The sequence below is a fragment of the Oncorhynchus masou genome, chromosome 17 (assembly GCF_036934945.1).
Source record: "Oncorhynchus masou masou isolate Uvic2021 chromosome 17, UVic_Omas_1.1, whole genome shotgun sequence".
In the NCBI taxonomy this organism is placed as follows: domain Eukaryota; kingdom Metazoa; phylum Chordata; class Actinopteri; order Salmoniformes; family Salmonidae; genus Oncorhynchus; species Oncorhynchus masou.
In genome coordinates, this window is record NC_088228.1 from 2,406,861 (window position 1) to 2,429,592 (window position 22,732).

At 44.1% G+C, this 22,732-nt stretch overlaps 1 protein-coding gene across 1 annotated transcript in view; it reads right to left on the bottom strand.

The window, feature by feature from the left end:
- LOC135558080 (ubiquitin carboxyl-terminal hydrolase 33-like) overlaps nt 1-22,732 on the bottom strand; it is a 62,950-nt gene that overhangs the window by 24,755 nt on the left and 15,463 nt on the right. Inside the window, 6 exon segments of the mRNA XM_064991830.1 lie at nt 140-246; nt 802-1,059; nt 1,704-2,208; nt 2,341-2,344; nt 14,901-15,014; nt 19,050-19,119. Of these exon segments, the coding sequence (XP_064847902.1) occupies nt 140-246; nt 802-1,059; nt 1,704-2,208; nt 2,341-2,344; nt 14,901-15,014; nt 19,050-19,119 (1,058 nt within the window).

The following is a 22,732-nucleotide window of genomic DNA, read 5'->3' on the forward strand; positions in this document are numbered from 1 at the left end:
CCTTCCCACAGAACCGTGTGGGTTCAGAGTGACTCCATACTCCAAAGATGAGGCAGAGAGACGCGAGTCAAGGGGGCTGAGAGGGTTAAGGCCTGAGAGGAGGAAGGAGCCCCACAATATGGCTAGACAAAATACTCACCCTATCGCAGGTCAGACACTGTACTGAGCTGACTATGGTCCCATCAAACACGTCTGATATCACACTACGGTACTTCTTCTGGCTCTTTGTTGAGGAGAATGAGGACACTACAGAGCCAGAGAGAGAGAGAGAGAGAGAGAGAAAGAGAGCCAGAGAGAGAGAAAGAGAGCCAGAGAGAGAGAGAGAGAGCCAGAGAGAGAGAGCCAGAGAGAGCGAGAGAGAGAGCCAGAGAGAGCGAGAGAGAGAGCCAGAGAGCCAGAGAGCGAGAAGAGAGAAGAGAGAAGAGAGAAGAGAGAAGAGAGAAGAGAGAAGAGAGAAGAGAGAAGAGAGAAGAGAGAGTGAGTCAGAGAGAGAGAGTCAGAGAGAGAGAGTCAGAGAGAGAGAGTCAGAGAGAGAGAGTCAGAGAGAGAGAGTCAGAGAGGCAGTGTGTTGATTGAATTGCTCGATGATAGATCTTTTTTATTTATTTGTACCCCTTTTTTTTCCTGCTTCTTGACACAATGCCCACTTAACCCGGAAGCCCGCCGCACCAATGTATCGGAGGAAACACAGTACACCTGGCAACCGTGTCAGCGTGCACTGCGCCCGGCCCGCCACAGGAGTCGATGGGTCTCCTGGTCGTGTATTTTCATTTGCCGCAAAAATAGATTTTCATATTGTACCTTTCTTATGGCTGGAGGACATTCCTGGCCAGACAGAGTTAGTCTTGGGGGGGCTGGAGGACATTCCTGGCCAGACAGAGTTAGTCTTGGGGGGGCTGGAGGACATTCCTGGCCAGACAGAGTTAGTCTTGGGGGGGCTGGAGGACATTCCTGGCCAGACAGAGTTAGTCTTGGGGGGGCTGGAGGACATCTTGGTGAGGCGTCCCTCCGTATGGACTGGATTCTGGGTCCGGGTGCTGCTGGACACTACCTGCAGCTCTGGGAACAGAGAGGTGCAGAGAGGAGGAGACTGTTATCCAAAACAACTTACAATCAGTGCCACCCACCAGCCACCCCACCCACCAGCCACCCCACCTACCCCACCTACCAGCCATCCCACCCACCAGCCACCCCACCTACCCCACCCACCAGCCACCCCACCACCCCACCTACCAGACACCCCATCTACCCCACCTTACCAGCCACCCCACCCACCATCGCCCCTACCAGACATACCAGCAATCCCACCCACCCTACCAGCCATCCCCCACCCACCAGCCATACCAGCCACCCCACCCCACCATCCTACCAGCCACCCCACCCACCCCACCTACCAGACATACCAGCCACCAGCCACACCACCTTACCAGCCATCCCATCCACCAGTCACCCCAGCCATCCCACCCGCCAGCAGTCCCACCAACCCGCCAGCCGTCCCACCTACCCGCCAGCCATCCCACCCGCCAGCCATCCCACCCGCCAGCCATCCCACCCGCCAGCCATCCACCTGCCAACCATCCCACCTGCCAGCCATCCCACCTACCAGCCATCCCACCTACCAGCCATCCTACCTACCAGCCATCCCACCCGCCAGCCATCCACCTGCCAACCATCCCACCTACCAGCCATCCCATCCCACCTACCAGCCATCCGGTTCTGTATTTGGACTTTGATTGTCCCATGGCTGCTGACGATGGGCGTGGCCTCGTTGGTGGGAGCGGTATCCACGTCTTTATCCAGGTCTCCCCCTGACCCCCGGTAGAGGTCGTTGATCAGGTTCTTCTCTTTCTGCAACTCCCTATTGGTCTGGCCGGAGGAGTGGGAGGAGTCAGGCCCGTTGGGGATCAGCATCTCCGCCTCGTTAGACTCCTCCCTTGACGCCGCCTGCCTGTCCCCGCTCCCACCCTGACCCTCGCTGTCCACCCGCTCGCTGCCGCCGCCGCCACACGACTCGCACGACTGAAAGTCGCTGTCCGATTGGCTGGGGCTGTCGTCGGGGCCGCCGTCGTCCATAACGATGGCGTGAGAGTGTAGGTCGTTGTCGGGGGGCTCGGCCAGTGGCTCCTTCAGCTCCTCGTGGAGCTGGTCCATCAGACAGCGCAGGAACTCCTGAGAGTCCTGGAGTAGACATAGATCATATATACTGTCCTACACACTGGACAAAACATTAGGAACACCTGAGAGTCCTGGAGTAGACATAGATCATATATACTGTCCTACACACTGGACAAAACATTAGGAACACCTGAGAGTCCTGGAGTAGACATAGATCATATATACTGTCCTACACTGGACAAAACATTAGGAACACCTGAGAGTCCTGGAGTAGACATAGATCATATATACTGTCCTACACACTGGACAAAACATTAGGAACACCTGAGAGTCCTGGAGTAGACATAGATCATATATACTGTCCTACACTGGACAAAACATTAGGAACACCTGAGAGTCCTGGAGTAGACATAGATCATATATACTGTCCTACACTGGACAAAACATTAGGAACACCTGAGAGTCCTGGAGTAGACATAGATCATATATACTGTCCTACACACTGGACAAAACATTAGGAACACCTGAGAGTCCTGGAGTAGACATAGATCATATATACTGTCCTACACACTGGACAAAACATTAGGAACTCCTGAGAGTCCTGGAGTAGACATAGATCATATATACTGTCCTACACACTGGACAAAACATTAGGAACACCTGAGAGTCCTGGAGTAGACATAGATCATATATACTGTCCTACACACTGGACAAAACATTAGGAACACCTGAGAGTCCTGGAGTAGACATAGATCATATATACTGTCCTACACACTGGACAAAACATTAGGAACACCTGAGAGTCCTGGAGTAGACATAGATCATATATACTGTCCTACACACTGGACAAAACATTAGGAACACCTGAGAGTCCTGGAGTAGACATAGATCATATATACTGTCCTACACACTGGACAAAACATTAGGAACACCTGAGAGTCCTGGAGTAGACATAGATCATATATACTGTCCTACACTGGACAAAACATTAGGAACACCTGAGAGTCCTGGAGTAAACATAGATCATATACAGTTAGTATATACTGTCCTACACATACACACCGGACAAAACATTAGGAACACCTGCTCTTTCTTTCCAGGACATGACTGACCAGGTGAACGGTATGATCCCTTATTGGTGCCACTTCAATCAGTGAAGGGGAGGAGACGGGTTTAAGAATGATCCATTAAGGTTAAATTAGGATTTTTTAAACCTTGAGACATGGATTGTATGTATGTGTGCCATTCAGAAGGTGAATGGGCAAGACAAAAGATTGAAGTGCCTTTGAACAGGGTTTATGGTAGTAGGAGACAGGCGAACCAGTTTGATCGTGTCAAGAATTGTAACACTGCTGGGGTATTTCCACGCTCAAGAGCAACAGACAGTCAACTGACAGTCCAGTACAACATTGGTGCCCAAAGACCCATAAAATACTGTACAACTCGATGAACCTTGACACGAATGGGTGTACGGCAGCCGACGACCTTGAAGAGATCGACTTCCTCTCAGCAAATAACAACAAGATCATGTGGTTGCAGTGGTCTTAAGGAGGAAAACACCGGCCTCTCGAGAAATGGAAAAACATTGCCTGGTCTAATAAAGCCTGGTCCCTGCTGTTTCACGCGGCTGGGAGGACGAGGGTAGGGAGAAAACCACGAGCTCCTGCATCCATAACGCCGTGCGTCAACATTACAGGCTGGTGGTGGGATGGTGTGGCGTGTGTTTTCATGGTACACACTGGGCCCCTGGATAAAAGTGGAGCTACGTTTGAATGCCACAGGATACCTGAACATCATAGCCAATCAGGTGCCTCCCTTCATGGCAGCAGTGTATCCATCTGCATGTATATATGTTTTCAACAGTAAAATGCCATGAACATAACAGTGAATTCTGCTTGCTGCAGTGTCCTGCCCAAATGAGCATCAGTGCAGATATTACTGGAGGCTTAGAGGAAATGTATAATGATAAAGTGATAACTATATCATTATAACTATAGGTATAATGATAGTTATATAGGTATAGCGATATAGTTAATGATATAGTTATATAGTTATGAGATAATATAGTGATATAGTTATAATGATCAAGTTATATAGTTATAATGATAGGCATAATGAGAACTTTATAGTTATATGACAGTTATATAGGTAGTGATATAGATACAATGAGATAATATAGTTATATAGGTAGTGATATAGATACAATGAGATAATATAGTTATATAGGTAGTGATATAGGTATAATGAGATATAGTTATATAGGTATAGTGATAGGTATAATGAGATAATATAGTTATATAGGTAGTGATATAGATACAATGAGATAATATAGTTATATAGGTAGTGATATAGGTATAATGAGATAATATAGTTATATAGGTAGTGATATAGGTATAATGAGATAATATAGTTATATAGGTAGTGATATAGGTACAATGAGATAGTGATATAGGTACAATGAGATAATATAGTTATATAGGTATAGTGATATAGGTATAATGAGATAATATAGTTATATAGGTATAATGAGATAATATAGTTATATAGGTATAGTGATAGGTATAATGAGATAATATAGTTATATAGGTAGTGGTATAGGTATAATGAGATATAGTTATATAGGTATAGTGATATAGGTACAATGAGATAATATAGTTATATAGGTAGTGATATAGGTACAATGAGATAATATAGTTATATAGGTAGTGATATAGGTACAATGAGATAATATAGTTATATAGGTATAGTGATATAGGTACAATGAGATAATATAGTTATATAGGTAGTGATATAGGTATAATGAGATAATATAGTTATATAGGTATAGTGATATAGGTACAATGAGATAATATAGTTATATAGGTATAGTGATATAGGTACAATGAGATAATATAGTTATATAGGTATAATGAGATAATATAGTTATATAGGTATAATGAGATAATATAGTTATATAGGTATAGTGATATAATATAGTTATATAGGTACAATGAGATAATATAGTTATATAGGTATAATGAGATAATATAGTTATATAGGTATAATGAGATAATATAGTTATATAGGTATAATATAGTTATATAGGTATAATGAGATAATATAGTTATATAGGTACAATGAGATAATATAGTTATATAGGTATAATGAGATAATATAGTTATATAGGTAGTGATATAGGTACAATGAGATAATATAGTTATATAGGTATAATGAGATAATATAGTTATATAGGTATAGTGATATAGGTACAATGACATAATATAGTTATATAGGTATAGTGATATAGGTACAATGAGATAATATAGTTATATAGGTAGTGATATAGGTATAATGAGATAATATAGTTATATAGGTAGTGATATAGGTACAATGAGATAATATAGTTATATAGGTAGTGATATAGGTACAATGAGATAATATAGTTATATAGGTAGTGATATAGGTACAATGAGATAATATAGTTATATAGGTAGTGATATAGGTATAATGAGATAATATAGTTATATAGGTAGTGATATAGGTATAATGAGATAATATAGTTATATAGGTAGTGATATAGGTACAATGAGATAATATAGTTATATAGGTAGTGATATAGATACAATGAGATAATATAGTTATATAGGTAGTGATATAGGTATAATGAGATATAGTTATATAGGTAGTGATATAGATACAATGAGATAATATAGTTATATAGGTAGTGATATAGGTATAATGAGATATAGTTATATAGGTAGTGATATAGGTATAATGAGATAATATAGTTATATAGGTAGTGATATAGGTACAATGAGATAATATATAGTTATATAGGTAGTGATATAGGTATAATGAGATAATATAGTTATATAGGTAGTGATATAGGTATAATGAGATAATATAGTTATAATGAGATAATATAGTTATATAGGTAGTGATATAGGTACAATGAGATAATATAGTTATATAGGTATAGTGATAGGTATAATGAGATAATATAGTTATATAGGTAGTGATATAGGTATAATGAGATAATATAGTTATATAGGTATAGTGAGATAATATAGTTATATAGGTATAGTGATATAGGTACAATGAGATAATATAGTTATATAGGTATAGTGAGATAATATAGTTATATAGGTATAGTGATATAGGTACAATGAGATAATATAGTTATATAGGTATAGTGATATAGGTACAATGAGATAGTGATATAGGTACAATGAGATAGTGATATAGGTACAATGAGATAGTGATATAGGTACAATGAGATAGTGATATAGGTACAATGAGATAGTGATATAGGTACAATGAGATAGTGATATAGGTACAATGAGATAATATAGTTATATAGGTAGTGATATAGGTATAATGAGATAATATAGTTATATAGGTAGTGATATAGGTATAATGAGATATAGTTATATAGGTATAGTGATAGGTATAATGAGATAATATAGTTATAATGAGATAATATAGTTATATAGGTAGTGATATAGGTACAATGAGATAATATAGTTATATAGGTATAGTGATAGGTATAATGAGATAATATAGTTATATAGGTAGTGATATAGGTATAATGAGATAATATAGTTATATAGGTATAATGAGATAATATAGTTATATAGGTATAGTGAGATAATATAGTTATATAGGTATAGTGATATAGGTACAATGAGATAATATAGTTATATAGGTATAGTGAGATAATATAGTTATATAGGTATAGTGATATAGGTACAATGAGATAATATAGTTATATAGGTATAGTGATATAGGTACAATGAGATAGTGATATAGGTACAATGAGATAGTGATATAGGTACAATGAGATAGTGATATAGGTATAATGATCTAGTTATGATAGTTAATGATCTAGTTAAATAGTTAATGATCTAGTTAAATAGTTATGATGATATAGTTATGATATGGTTACACAGTTATAATGGTATAGTTATAATGGTATAGTTATGATATGGTTACATAGTGATAATGGTATAGTGATAATGGTATAGTGATAATGGTATAGTTATAATGGTATAGTTATAATGGTAGTTATAACAGCCTGCCTTGCAGAGCAGCGTGACAAATGAATATTCCCTGACTAAAACTGCAGAACAAACAGTGAACTGACACTGTATGGACCACAGAATGGTGTCAAACTTAAGAGAAACGGACTGTTGAATCAGTTCAATGCTCGCGATGGTGGGCTGAGGAAAGACAGACATGACCTTTACTGGTTCAGTAACAGCCTGAGAGAAGAACAACAAGAGGAGCCCATGTGTCTGCCTGGGAATGACCTTTGGTAACAGCCCCAGAGAAGAAGAACGAGAGGAGCCCATCTGTCTGCCTGGGAATGACCTTCAGTAACAGCCCCAGAGAAGAAGAACAAGAGAAGCCTGGGAATGACCTTTAGTAACAGCCCCAGAGAAGAAGAACGAGAGGAGCCCATCTGTCTGCCTGGGAATGACCTTCAGTAACAGCCCCAGAGAAGAAGAACGAGAGGAGCCCATCTGTCTGCCTGGGAATGACCTTCAGTAACAGCCCAGAGAAGAAGAACGAGAGGAGCCCATCTGTCTGCCTGGGAATGACCTTCAGTAACAGGAATGACCCAGTAACAGAAGAAGAACGAGAGGAGCCCATCTGTCTGCCTGGGAATGACCTTCAGTAACAGCCCAGAGAAGAAGAACGAGAGGAGCCCATCTGTCTGCCTGGGAATGACCTTCAGTAACAGCCCTAGAGAAGAAGAACGAGAGGAGCCCATCTGTCTGCCTGGGAATGACCTTCAGTAACAGGCCCAGAGAAGAAGAACGAGAGGACATCTGTCTGCTGGGAATGACCTTCAGAGCCCCAGAGAAGAACGAGAGGAGCCCATCTGTCTGCCTGGGAATGACCTTCAGTAACAGCCCCAGAGAAGAAGAACGAGAGGAGCCCATCTGTCTGCCTGGGAATGACCTTCAGTAACAGCCCCAGAGAAGAAGAACGAGAGGAGCCCATCTGTCTGCCTGGGAATGACCTTCAGTAACAGCCCAGAGAAGAAGAACGAGAGGAGCCCATCTGTCTGCCTGGGAATGACCTTCAGTAACAGCCCCAGAGAAGAAGAACGAGAGGAGCCCATCTGTCTGCCTGGGAATGACCCATAACAGCCCCAGAGAGAAGAACGAGAGGAGCCCATCTGCCTGGGAATGACCTTCAGTAACAGGCCCAGAGAAGAAGAACAGAGAGGAGCCCATCTGTCTGCCTGGGAATGACCTTCAGTAACAGCCCCAGAGAAGAAGAACGAGAGGAGCCCATCTGTCTGCCTGGGAATGACCTTCAGTAACAGCCCCAGAGAAGAAGAACGAGAGGAGCCCATCTGTCTGCCTGGGAATGACCTTCAGTAACAGCCCCAGAGAAGAAGAACGAGAGGAGCCCATCTGTCTGCCTGGGAATGACCTTCAGTAACAGCCCCAGAGAAGAAGAACGCCCCAGAGGAGCCCATCTGTCTGCCTGGGAATGACCTTCAGTAACAGCCCCAGAGAAGAAGAACGAGAGGAGCCCATCTGTCTGCCTGGGAATGACCTTCAGTAACAGCCCCAGAGAAGAAGAACGCCCCAGAGAAGAAAGAGCAGAGGAGCCCATCTGTCTGCCTGGGAATGACCTTCAGTAACAGCCGTGTCAAACACCACAGAAGAAAAGGTTAGGACTGTGTCAAACACCACAGAAGAAGAAGGTTAGGACTGTGTCAAACACCACAGAAGAAGAAGGTTAGGACTGTGTCAAACTCCACAGAAGAAAAGGTTAGGACTGTGTCAAACACCACAGAAGAAAAGGTTAGGACTGTGTCAAACACCACAGAAGAAAAAGGTTAGGACTGTGTCAAACACCACAGAAGAAAAGGTTAGGACTGTGTCAAACACCACAGAAGAAAAAGGTTAGGACTGTCAAACACCACAGAAGAAAAGGTTAGGACTGTGTCAAACACCACAGAAGAAAAAGGTTAGGACTGTCAAACACCACAGAAGAAAAAGGTTAGGACTGTCAAACACCACAGAAGAAAAAGGTTAGGACTGTCAAACACCACAGAAGAAAAGGTTAGGACTGTCAAACACCACAGAAGAAAAGGTTAGGACTGTGTGTAACACCACAGAAGAAAAGGTTAGGACTGTGTGTAACACCACAGAAGAAAAGGTTAGGACTGTGTCAAACACCACAGAAGAAAAGGTTAGGACTGTGTCAAACACCACAGAAGAAAAGGTTAGGACTGTGTCAAACACCACAGAAGAAAAGGTTAGGACTGTGTCAAACACCACAGAAGAAAAAGGTTAGGACTGTCAAACACCACAGAAGAAAAGGTTAGGACTGTGTCAAACACCACAGAAGAAAAGGTTAGGACTGTCAAACACCACAGAAGAAAAAGGTTAGGACTGTCAAACACCACAGAAGAAAAAGGTTAGGACTGTCAAACACCACAGAAGAAAAGGTTAGGACTGTCAAACACCACAGAAGAAAAGGTTAGGACTGTGTGTAACACCACAGAAGAAAAGGTTAGACTGTGTGTAACACCACAGAAGAAAAGGGTTAGGACTGTGTGTAACACCACAGAAGAAGAATAGCGTACATTGGCTTTTATTATGAACCTTGATTTAACCAGGAGGACCCACTGAGACCAGGGTATCATTTCCAATGGTGCCCTGACAACAACCGTTCAAGCAATGTGAGGAACTATTTGGTATTTCTATTTATTAAGTATAACAATTATTATGGATCCCCATTAGTTCCTGCCAAGGCAGCAGCGACTCTTCCTGGGGTTTATTATTAAATAACTTATTTTCCACCAGTCCCCGCTGTTCCCTAAGGTGTATTTTTATCTGTTTTTAAATCTGATTCTACTGCTGCATCAGTTACCTGATGTGGAATAGAGTTCCATGTAGTCATGGCTCTATGTAGTACTGTGGAATAGAGTTCCATGTAGTCATGGCTCTATGTAGTACTGTGGAATAGAGTTCCATGTAGTCATGGCTCTATGTAGTACTGTGGAATAGAGTTCCATGTAGTCATGGCTCTATGTAGTCCTGTGGAATAGAGTTCCATGTAGTCATGGCTCTATGTAGTACTGTGGAATAGAGTTCCATGTAGTCATGGCTCTATGTAGTACTGTGGAATAGAGTTCCATGTAGTCATGGCTCTATGTAGTACTGTGGAATAGAGTTCCATGTTGTCATGGCTCTATGTAGTACTGTGGAATAGAGTTCCATGTCATGGCTCTATGTAGTACTGTGGAATAGAGTTCCATGTAGTCATGGCTCTATGTAGTACTGTGGAATAGAGTTCCATGTAGTCATGGCTCTATGTAGTACTGTGGAATAGAGTTCCATGTTGTCATGGCTCTATGTAGTACTGTGGAATAGAGTTCCATGTAGCTCTATGTAGTACTGTGGAATAGAGTTCCATGTAGTCATGGCTCTATGTAGTACTGTGGAATAGAGTTCCATGTAGTCATGGCTCTATGTAGTACTGTGGAATAGAGTTCCATGTTGTCATGGCTCTGTGTAGTACTGTGGAATAGAGTTCCATGTTGTCATGGCTCTATGTAGTACTGTGGAATAGAGTTCCATGTTGTCATGGCTCTATGTGGTACTGTGGAATAGAGTTCCATGTAGTCATGGCTCTATGTAGTACTGTGGAATAGAGTTCCATGTCATCATGGCTCTGTGTAGTACTGTGGAATAGAGTTCCATGTAGTCATGGCTCTATGTAGTACTGTGGAATAGAGTTCCATGTAGTCATGGCTCTATGTAGTACTGTGGAATAGAGTTCCATGTTGTCATGGCTCTGTGTAGTACTGTGGAATAGAGTTCCATGTTGTCATGGCTCTATGTAGTACTGTGGAATAGAGTTCCATGTTGTCATGGCTCTATGTGGTACTGTGGAATAGAGTTCCATGTAGTCATGGCTCTATGTACTACTGTGGAATAGAGTTCCATGTAGTCATGGCTCTATGTAGTACTGTGGAATAGAGTTCCATGTAGTCATGGCTCTATGTAGTACTGTGGAATAGAGTTCCATGTAGTCATGGCTCTATGTAGTACTGTGGAATAGAGTTCCATGTAGTCATGGATCTGTGTAGTACTGTGGAATAGAGTTCCATGTTGTCATGGCTCTGTGTAGTACTATGGAATAGAGTTCCATGTAGTCATGGCTCTATGTAGTACTGTGGAATAGAGTTCCATGTAGCTCTATGTAGTACTGTGGAATAGAGTTCCATGTAGTCATGGCTCTATGTAGTACTGTGGAATAGAGTTCCATGTAGTCATGGCTCTATGTAGTACTGTGGAATAGAGTTCCATGTAGTCATGGCTCTATGTAGTACTGTGGAATAGAGTTCCATGTAGTCATTGCTCTATGTCAGGGGTGTCAAAGTCAAATGGACGGAGGGCCAAATAAAAAATTTAGCTACAAGCCGAGGGCCGGACTGTTCGAATGTTCATTGAAAAATTTTTAAATGACGCATATAGTCTAGTGAACCTAATTGAACCTACTGAAAACCTAACAAATATATTCCAATATGATCAGATAAATAAAGCAATATTTTCTTATGGCTCTGTCAGTAATCTTTAATTTTCAACAGACACAAAAGACAAATTTCCTTTATATAAAAATCCCCATAACATGAACATTAAATGAAAGAAACCGTATTCAAGGCACCATCAGTAGCCTATATTTTCTATTTTAGCAAAAGTGGGCTAAATTTACTTCAAAGAAAAAAACAATAATAGCAATTTTCTATCATCCACTCAACTGAAATATTTTTAAAATATAATTGGATTGAAATACAATAAAATAAAGTGCAAAAATCTATTAATCAAAAACAACACTTTGTTTAAGGAGAAGTAACATGCAGTGAAAACAAATATTAAACTTTAACTTTTAAACTTGAACTGAGTAAAAACTCTAAATATGTGATTGCACAGTAATGTTCACTTGTTTGAGGTTGAGGGTGATACTTGGTGGTGTCCCATCTTTTCCACAAGTTCATCAATGTTCGGTAAGGCTCTGAGCTGAGGAAATCCTCAGAATTGAGTGGAGGTGTTCAGCAGTAAGTCGACTTCTGTGTGATGTTTTGTTCAGGTTCATCAAAGAAAAAAGTTGTTCACACAGGTATGTGCTGCCAAACATAGACAACGTTTGAGCAGCCTGGATGCGCAGCTGGGGCATTGTGTCGGGGAGGAACGGGCGAACTCCGCAGCACCCACTGCCGCATATTTTGCCCTCAGTGCATCATTGCATTGGAGGTCAATCAACTCCATTTGGAGGTTTGGTGGTGAGCTTTCCACGTCAACAGCAAATGGGTTACCGAGCAGTTCCAACCTGCTTTTTTGTGCTTCAAAGTCAGCAAATCGGCGTCGAAAGTCAGCGGCAAGCATACCTATTTTATCAGCCAACTGTGCGCTCGGGAACGCACTGGTAGAGAGCTTTCTTTCATGGTCTGGCAGCTGGGAAAGTGGCTCAAATTTTCTTTCCGCATCTGCGTCTCCCACAGAGTCAGTTTGGTTTTAAATGCCTTCACTGTACTGTACATATCAGAGATGACATGATCCCGACCCTGCAGCTGCAAGTTCATTGCATTCAGATGACTCGTAATGTCACACAGAAAAGCCATTTCACACAGAAACATTTCGTCTCGGAGTTGTGTTGTGTCTTTCCCTTTGCTGTCCAAGAACAGACAAATCTCCTCACGAAGCTCAAAAACATCTTTGAAGCACCTTCCCTGGCTTAGCCATCGCACCTCTGTGTGATAAGGCAAATCACCATGCTCCGTTTCTAACTCCGTCAGAAATGCCTTGAACTGGCGGTGATTCAAACCTTTGGCTCTGATAAAGTTAACTGTGCGCGTGATGATGCTCATTACATGCTCCATTTTCAAGGCTTTACCGCACAACGCTTCCTGGTGTATGATACAATGATAAGCTGTCAGCTCACCTGTCGCGTTTTCCTCTTGCATCTTTTCCCATTATCTTCGCCACCAGTCCGCTCCTGTGTCCACACATCGCAGGTGCTCCGTCGGTTGTCAAACCCACGAGTTTTTCCCAAGGCAGCTCCATCTCATTTACACATCTTGACACCTCTTCATACAAATCATGCCCCGTAGTTGTGCCATGCAGGACGTAAAGCCAAAAACTCCTCTGTCACGCTTAGGCTGGAGTCCACCGCGGATGAAAATTGACAACTGGGCAATGTCAGAAATGTCGGTGCTCTCATCCACAGCCAAGGAATATGCAATGAAATCTTTTCCTTTTTCACAAGCTGCTCTTTTAGATTGATGGACAACTGGTCTACTCTCTCGGCAATGGTGTTTCTGCTCAGACTCACATTTAAAAAGAGTTGCCTTTTTCTGGGCAAACTTCGTCACAAACTTTAATCATGCAGTTTTTGATGAAATCCCCTCCGTAAATGGCCGGGCTGATTTAGCGATCTCTTCTGCCAAAATAAAACTGGCCTTGACAGCAGCCTGGCCTTGTGATTTGGCTTTTGAACAGAGCCTGTCGAGATTTGAGGCCTCGTTTAATTCCTCTGCCTTTGTAGCCTTTGTTCCATGTCCATATTCTTGTTTTTGTCCGTGTTTCGTTTCATAATGTCGTCTCAGATTATACTCTTTCAGTACCGCCACACTTTCTCCACACAGAAGACACACAGGTTTTCCAGCTACCTCCGTGAACATATACTCCGACTCCCACCTTGTTTGAAACCCCCGGTTCTCAGTGTCCACCTTCCGTTTTGCCATTTTTGATGGGTATCTGAAAGTTAATTTTACTGTGATGCTGACGACTGTGCCAATAAATATTGAAATGAAGCAGCCTACTGCTCGGTGCGTCACCGTTGCATTGTGGGAAATGTAGTATTGGTGCGTGTAAAAGATCTGCGGGCTGCCGGCTTGCTGCGGTCTGCGGGCCGGTTCTAATAATAAATCAAGATCATCCCAGGGGCCGTAAAAAACCTTCTCGCGGGCCGGATGTGGCCCGCGGGCCTTGACTCTGACATATGTGCTCTATGTAGTACTGTGGAATAGAGTTCCATGTAGTCATGGCTCTATGTAGTACTGTGGAATAGAGTTCCATGTTGTCATGGCTCTGTGTAGTACTGTGGAATAGAGTTCCATGTAGTCATGGCTCTATGTAGTACTGTGGAATAGAGTTCCACGTAGTCATGTCTCTATGTAGTACTGTGGAATAGAGTTCCATGTAGTCATGGCTCTATGTAGTACTGTGGAATAGAGTTCCATGTAGTCATGGCTCTATGTAGTACTGTGGAATAGAGTTCCATGTATTCATGGCTCTATGTAGTACTGTGGAATAGAGTTCCATGTAGTCATGGCTCTATGTAGTACTGTGCACCTCCCATAGTCTGTTCTGGACTTGGGGACTGTGAAGAGACCTCTGGTGGCATGTCTTGTGGGGTATGTATGGGTGTCTGAGCTGTGTGTTAGTAGTTTAAACAGACCTCTGGTGGCATGTCTTGTGGGTATGTATGTCTGAGCTGTGTGCTAGTGGTTTAAATCTGAGCTGTGTGCTGTGTGCTAGTAGTTTAAAACAGACAGCTCGGTGCATTCCACATGTCAATACTTCTTACAAAAACAAGTAGTGATGAAGTCACCATCTCCTCTACTTTGAGCCATGAGAGGGATACCTGTAGGTCATTCCAGGATTGCCCTCATTTCTGAGGCCGCAGACCCTAACATGTTACAAACTGGCAGGGTAAAACAGCACCCGAGCAAGTAGATACGTGTGTAGACTAAACTGAGAGAATGAGATGTGTACCTGTTCTTGTGCCAGAGGTCTGACACCAGTTTCTGGTAGCTCTTACTCAGAGCAGGCTTCTTGTCTGTCCTCACCAGACCTCCACACTCCACAAAGAACTGGGTTAGCGGAGGACTGGAGAGAGAGAAAGAGGAGAGAAAACGAGAGAGAGACTGAGAAAGAGAGAGATTGTACTCGCACCACATTCTGTAATATATTATATACAGACACCTCTCGTGTCGTATCTTGATCAATGTCTGAGAAATGATCAATGTAACACTGAGAAAGGGATCTAGCAATGTAACACTGAGAAAGGGATCTAGCAATGTAACACTGAGAAAGGGATCTAGTAAAAGGGATCTAACACAATGTAATGATCTAGCAATGCACTGAGAAAGGGATCTAGTAATGTAACACTAGCACTGAGAAAGGGATCTAGCAATGAGAAAGGGATCAACACTGACAAAGGGATCTAGTAATGTAACACTGAGAAAGGGATCTAGTAACACAACACTGAGAAATGGATCTCGTAATATAACACAGAAATGTCCTTGTTTTTGAAAGAAAAGCATATTTTTGTCCATTAAAATAACATAACACTGATCAGAAATACAGTGTAGACATTGTTAATGTTGTAAATGACTATTGTAGCTGGAAATGGCAGATTTTTAATGGAATATCTATATAGGCGTACAGAGGTCCATTATCAGCAACCATCACTCCTGTGTTCCAATGGCACGTTGTGTTAGCTAATCCAAGTTGATCATTTTAAAAAGGCTAATTGATAATTAGAAAACCCTTTTGCAATTATGTTAGCACTGCTGAAAACTGTTGTGCTGATTAAAGAAGCTATAAAACTGTCCTTCTTTAGACTCGTTGAGTATCTGGAGCATCAGCATTTGTGGGTTCGATTACAGGCTCTAAATGTCCAGAAACAAAGCACTTTCTTCTGCAACTCGTCAGTCTATTCTTGTTCTGAGAAATGAAGGCTATTCCATGTGAGAAATTGCCAAGAAACTGAAGATCTCCACCGCTGTGTACTACTCCCTTCACAGAACTGAACTGAAGTCTCAACTTCAACAGTGAAGAGGTCAAATCAAATCAAATTTTATTTGTCACATACACATGGTTAGCAGATGTTAATGCGAGTGTAGCGAAATGCTTGTGCTTCTAGTTCCGACAATGCAATAATAACCAACAAGTAATCTAACAATTCCAAATCTACTGTCTTATACACAGTGTAAGGGGATAAAGAATATGTACATAAGGATATATGAATGAGTGATGGTGCAGAGCAGCATAGGCAAGATACAGTAGATGGTATCGAGTACAGTATATACATATGAGATGAGTATGTAAACAAAGTGGCATAGTTAAAGTGGCTAGTGATACATGTATTACATAAGGATGCAGTAGATGATATAGAGTACAGTATATACGTCTACATATGAGATGAATAATGTAGGGTATGTAAACATTATATTAGGTAGCATTGTTTAAAGTGGCTAGTGATATATTTACATCATTTTCCATCATTCCCATTATTAAAGTGGCTGGAGTTGAGTCAGTGTGTTGGCAGCAGCCACTCAATGTTAGTGGTTGCTGTTTAACAGTCTGATGGCCTTGAGATAGAAGCTGTTTTTCAGTCTCTCGGTCCCAGCTTTGATGCACCTGTACTGACCTCGCCTTCTGGATGATAGCGGGGTGAACAGGCAGTGGCTCGGGTGGTTGTTGTCCTTGATCTTTATGGCCTTCCTGTGACATCGGGTGGTGTAGGTGTCCTGGAGGGCAGGTAGTTTGCCCCCGGTGATGCGTTGTGCAGACCTCACTACCCTCTGAAGAGCCTTACGCTTGAGGGGGGAGCAGTTGCCGTACCAGGCAGTGATACAGCCCGACAGGATGCTCTCGATTGTGCATCTGTAGAAGTTTGTGAGTGCTTTTGGTGACAAGCCAAATGTTTTCAGCCTCCTGAGGTTGAAGAGGCGCTGCTGCGCCTTCTTCACGATGCTGTCTGTGTGAGTGGACCAATTCAGTTTGTCTGTGATGTGTATGCCGAGGAACTTAAAACTTGCTACTCTCTCCACTACTGTTCCATCGATATGGATAGGGGGGTGTTCCCTCTGCTGTTTCCTGAAGTCCACAATCATCTCCTTAGTTTTGTTGACGTTGAGTGTGAGGTTATTGTCCTGACACCACACTCCGAGGGCCCTCACCTCCTCCCTGTAGGCCGTCTCATCGTTGTTGGTAATCAAGCCTACCACTGTTGTGTCGTCCGCAAACTTGATGATTGAGTTGGAGGCGTACGTGGCCATGCAGTCGTGGGTGAACAGGGAGTACAGGAGAGGGCTCAGAACGCACCCAGTGTTGAGGATCAGCGGGGTGGAGATGTTGTTGCCTACCCTCACCACCTGGGGGCGGCCCGTCAGGAAGTCTAGTACCCAGTTGCACAGGGCGGGGTCGAGACCCAGGGTCTCGAGCTTGATGACGAGCTTGGAGGGTACTATGGTGTTGAATGCCGAGCTGTAGTCGATGAACAGCATTCTCACATAGGTATTCCTCTTGTCCAGATGGGTTAGGGCAGTGTGCAGTGTGGTTGAGATTGCATCGTCTGTGGACCTATTTGGGCGGTAAGCAAATTGGAGTGGGTCTAGGGTGTCAGGTAGGGTGGAGGTGATATGGTCCTGGAGGAGGTGACTCCGGGATGCTGGCCTACTAGGCAGAGTTCCTCTAACCCTGATTAGAAGCACCTGCTGCTCATCTGTTGTTATGGTAACCCTGATTAGAAGCACCTGCTGCTCATCTGTTATGGCAACCCTGATTAGAAGCACCTGCTGCTCATCTGTTGTTATAGTAACCCTGATTAGAAGCACCTGCTGCTCATCTGTTGTTATGGTAACCCTGATTAGAAGCACCTGCTGCTCATCTGTTGTTATGGTAACCCTGATTAGAAGCACCTGCTGCTCATCTGTTGTTATGGTAACCCTGATTAGAAGCACCTGCTGCTCATCTGTTGTTATAGTAACCCTGATTAGAAGCACCTGCTGCTCATCTGTTGTTTAGTAACCCTGATTAGAAGCACCCTGCTCATCTGTTGTTATAGTAACCCTGATTAGAAGCACCTGCTGCTCATCTGTTGTTATGGTAACCCTGATTAGAAGCACCTGCTGCTCATCTGTTGTTATGGTAACCCTGATTAGAAGCACCTGCTGCTCATCTGTTGTTATGGTAACCCTGATTAGAAGCACCTGCTGCTCATCTGTTGTTATGGTAACCCTGATTAGAAGCACCTGCTGCTCATCTGTTGTTATGGTAACCCTGATTAGAAGCACCTGCTGCTCATCTGTTGTTATGGTAACCCTGATTAGAAGAACCTGCTGCTCATCTGTTGTTATGGTAACCCTGATTAGAAGCACCTGCTGCTCATCTGAAGTTCTTTATAAATTCTGTTTTGAATTAAAGTAAATTGTACCTCCACTCTGAAGGTAAAGCCGAAACGTCGATGTACACAATCCCTGATGCAGTAAAACATTGATTAATGAAGTAAGCTTTATGCAACATTCCATGAGTGTGAACCCATTCCACCTCTTTCTTTTTGTGTATCTCCCTCTCCATTGAATGGGCTGGGGTCAGGGTGAAAGGTTAGATAGGGGTTTGGTATAGGTTCTCACCAGTTAGAGAGGGCCTGCAGGGCTGGGGTAAGGGTGAAAGGTTAGATAGGGGTTTGGTATAGGTTCTCACAGGTTAGAGGGCCTGCAGGGCTGGGGTCAGGGTGAAAGGTTAGATAGGGGTTTGGTATAGGTTCTCACAGGTTAGAGGGCCTGCAGGGCTGGGGTAAGGGTGAAAGGTTAGATAGGGGTTTGGTATAGGTTCTCACCAGTTAGAGAGGGCCTGCAGGGCTGGGGTAAGGGTGAAAGGTTAGAGAGGGGTTTGGTATAGGTTCTCACCAGTTAGAGAGGGGTTTGGTATAGGTTCTCACCAGTTAGAGGGCCTGCAGGGCTGGGGTAAGGGTGAAAGGTTAGATAGGGGTTTGGTATAGGTTCTCACCAGTTAGAGAGGGCCTGCAGGGCAGTTAGATAGGGGTTTGGTATAGGTTCTCACAGGTTAGAGGGCCTGCAGGGTTGGGGTATAGGTTCTCAGAAGGTTAGAGGGGGGTTTGGTATAGGTTCTCACCAGTTAGAGAGGGCCTGCAGGGCTGCGTTCATAAAGCAGGTGTTTCCTATGTTCTTCAGTCCCGTCAGACCTGGAGAGAGACACATCTTTACTGAGATACACACTAACCACACACATCTATCCTGAGACACACACACACACACCTATCCTGAGACACACACACACACACCTATCCTGAGACACACACACACACACCTATCCTGACACACACACACACACACACACACACACACACACACCTATCCTGAGACACACACACACACACACACCTATCCTGAGACACACACACACACACACACACACACACACCCCTATCCTGAGACACACACACACCCCTATCCTGAGACACACACACACCCCTATCCTGAGACACACACACACACCCCTATCCTGAGACACACACACACACACCCCTATCCTGAGACACACACACACACCCCTATCCTGAGACACACACACACACCCCTATCCTGAGACACACACACACACACCCCTATCCTGAGACACACACACACACCCCTATCCTGAGACACACACACACACCCCTATCCTGAGACACACACACACCCCTATCCTGAGACACACACACACCTATCCTGAGACACACACACACACACACACCTATCCTGAGACACACACACACACACACCTATCCTGACACACACACACACACCTATCCTGACACACACACACACACCTATCCTGACACACACACACACCTATCCTGAGACACACACCCCTATCCTGACACACACACACACACACACCCCTATCCTGAGACACACACACACACACACCCCTATCCTGAGACACACACACACCTATCCTGAGACACACAGTATTGACACACACACACACCCCTATCCTGACACACACACACAAGACACACACACACACACCTATCCTGAGACACACACCCCTATCCTGAGAACACACCCCTATCCTGAGACACACACACACACCTATCCTGAGACACACAACACCTATCCTGAGACACACACACACATACACATATCCTGAGTGATATCCTCATCATGTATTTATAAAGCCCCCTGAGACACACCACCCCCTATCCTGAGACACACACACACACACCCCCCTATCCTGAGACACACACACACACCCCTATCCTGACACACACACACACCCCTATCCTGAGACACACACACACACACCCCTATCCTGAGACACACACACACACCCCTATCCTGAGACACACACACACACCCCCTATCCTGAGACACACACACACACACACCCCCTATCCTGAGACACACACACACCCCTATCCTGAGACACACACACACACACACCCCCCTATCCTGAGACACACACACCCACCCCTATCCTGAGACACACACACACACCCCTATCCTGAGACACACACACACACACCCCTATCCTGGAGACACACACACACCCCTATCCTGAGAGACACACACAACACACACCCCTATCCTGAGACACACACACACCCCCTATCCTGAGAGACACACACACACACACACCCCTATCCTGAGACACACACACACCCCTATCCTGAGACACACACACACACCCCTATCCTGAAGACACACACACACCCCCTATCCTGAGACACACACACACACACCTATCCTGAGACACACACACACACCCCCTATCCTGAGACACACACACACACACCCCCTATCCTGAGACACACACACACACACCCCCCTATCCTGAGACACACACACACACACCCCTATCCTGAGACACACACACACACACCCCACTATCCTGAGACACACACACACACACCCCCTATCCTGAGACACACACACACCCCCCTATCCTGAGACACACACACACACACACACACACACACCTATCCTGACACACCACACCCACCCCCATCCTGAGACACACACACACCCACCACTATCCTTATCCTGAGACACACACACACACACACACACACACACCCCTATCCTGAGACACACACACACCCCTATCCTGAGACACACACACACACACACACACCCCTATCCTGAGACACACACACACACCCCTATCCTGAGACACACACACACACACACACCCCTATCCTGAGACACACACACACACACACACACCCCTATCCTGAGACACACACACACACACACACACACCCCTATCCTGAGACACACACACACACACACACACACCCCTATCCTGAGACACACACACACACACACACCCCTATCCTGAGACACACACACACACACACCCCTATCCTGAGACACACACACACACACACACCCCTATCCTGAGACACACACACACACACACACCCCTATCCTGAGACACACACACACACAACACCCCTATCCTGAGACACACACACACACACAACCCCTATCCTGAGACACACACACACACACCCCCTATCCTGAGACACACACACACACACACACCCCCCTATCCTGAGACACACACACACACACACCCCCTATCCTGAGACACACACACACACACCCCTATCCTGAGACACACACACAAACCCCTATCCTGAGACACACACACACACACCCCCCTATCCTGAGACACACACACACACCCCCTATCCTGAGACACACACACACACCCCCTATCCTGAGACACACACACACACACCCCCTATCCTGAGACACACACACACACCCCCTATCCTGAGACACACACACACCCCTATCCTGAGACACACACCCCTATCCTGAGACACACACACACACACACACCCCTATCCTGAGACACACACACACACACACACCCCTATCCTGAGACACACACACACACACACACACACACACCCCTATCCTGACACACACACACACACCCCTATCCTGACACACACACACACCCCTATCCTGACACACACACACACACACACCCCTATCCTGACACACACACACACACACCCCTATCCTGAGACACACACACACACACACACACACACACACCCCTATCCTGACACACACACACACACACCCCTATCCTGAGAGACACACACACACACACACACACACCCCTATCCTGAGACACACACACCTGTCCTGAGACACACACTAACCACACACAGATTTATCCTGAATGCCACCCGTCCCCTTGACAGCTACTAGCCTCGATTCATTAGTCAATGTTCAACTCCTAGGAGTTTGATTTAGCACAAGGAGATCAGCTGAGAGACTTGGGAACTATGGTCTGGAGGCACTCAGTTTAACAGTGATAGTCATATCATGTGTGATTTCATCATGTATTTTAAAGCCCTGGTCAGAAATGTAATTCTACACCTGCATTGCTTGCTGTTAAGGGTTTTAGGCTGGGTGTTTGTACAGCACTTTAGTATAGCAACTGATGTAAGAAGGGCTTTATAAATAAATTTGATTGATTGAAATTAAGATGACGCTGGACAGTTTAATGAAACCACTTTAAAGCTGCACCATGCAGAAATCGTTCCGCCTTCTCTTGGTTGTTAAAATTCTAATAGTTTACCTAATTTTAGTTTATGTGACAAAAAACAAGCAAGTATAGTGTAGAGAATCATAGTACCACCTAGAGAATCATTGTACCACCTAGAGAATCTAGTCTTCATTGTACCATCTAGAGAATCATTGTACCATCTAAACCGTTGAGAAATACATTTTCCAGAACCAAAAGAATATTAAATTTTCAGCTGTTTGAAGCTGGTGTTAAAAAAAAAA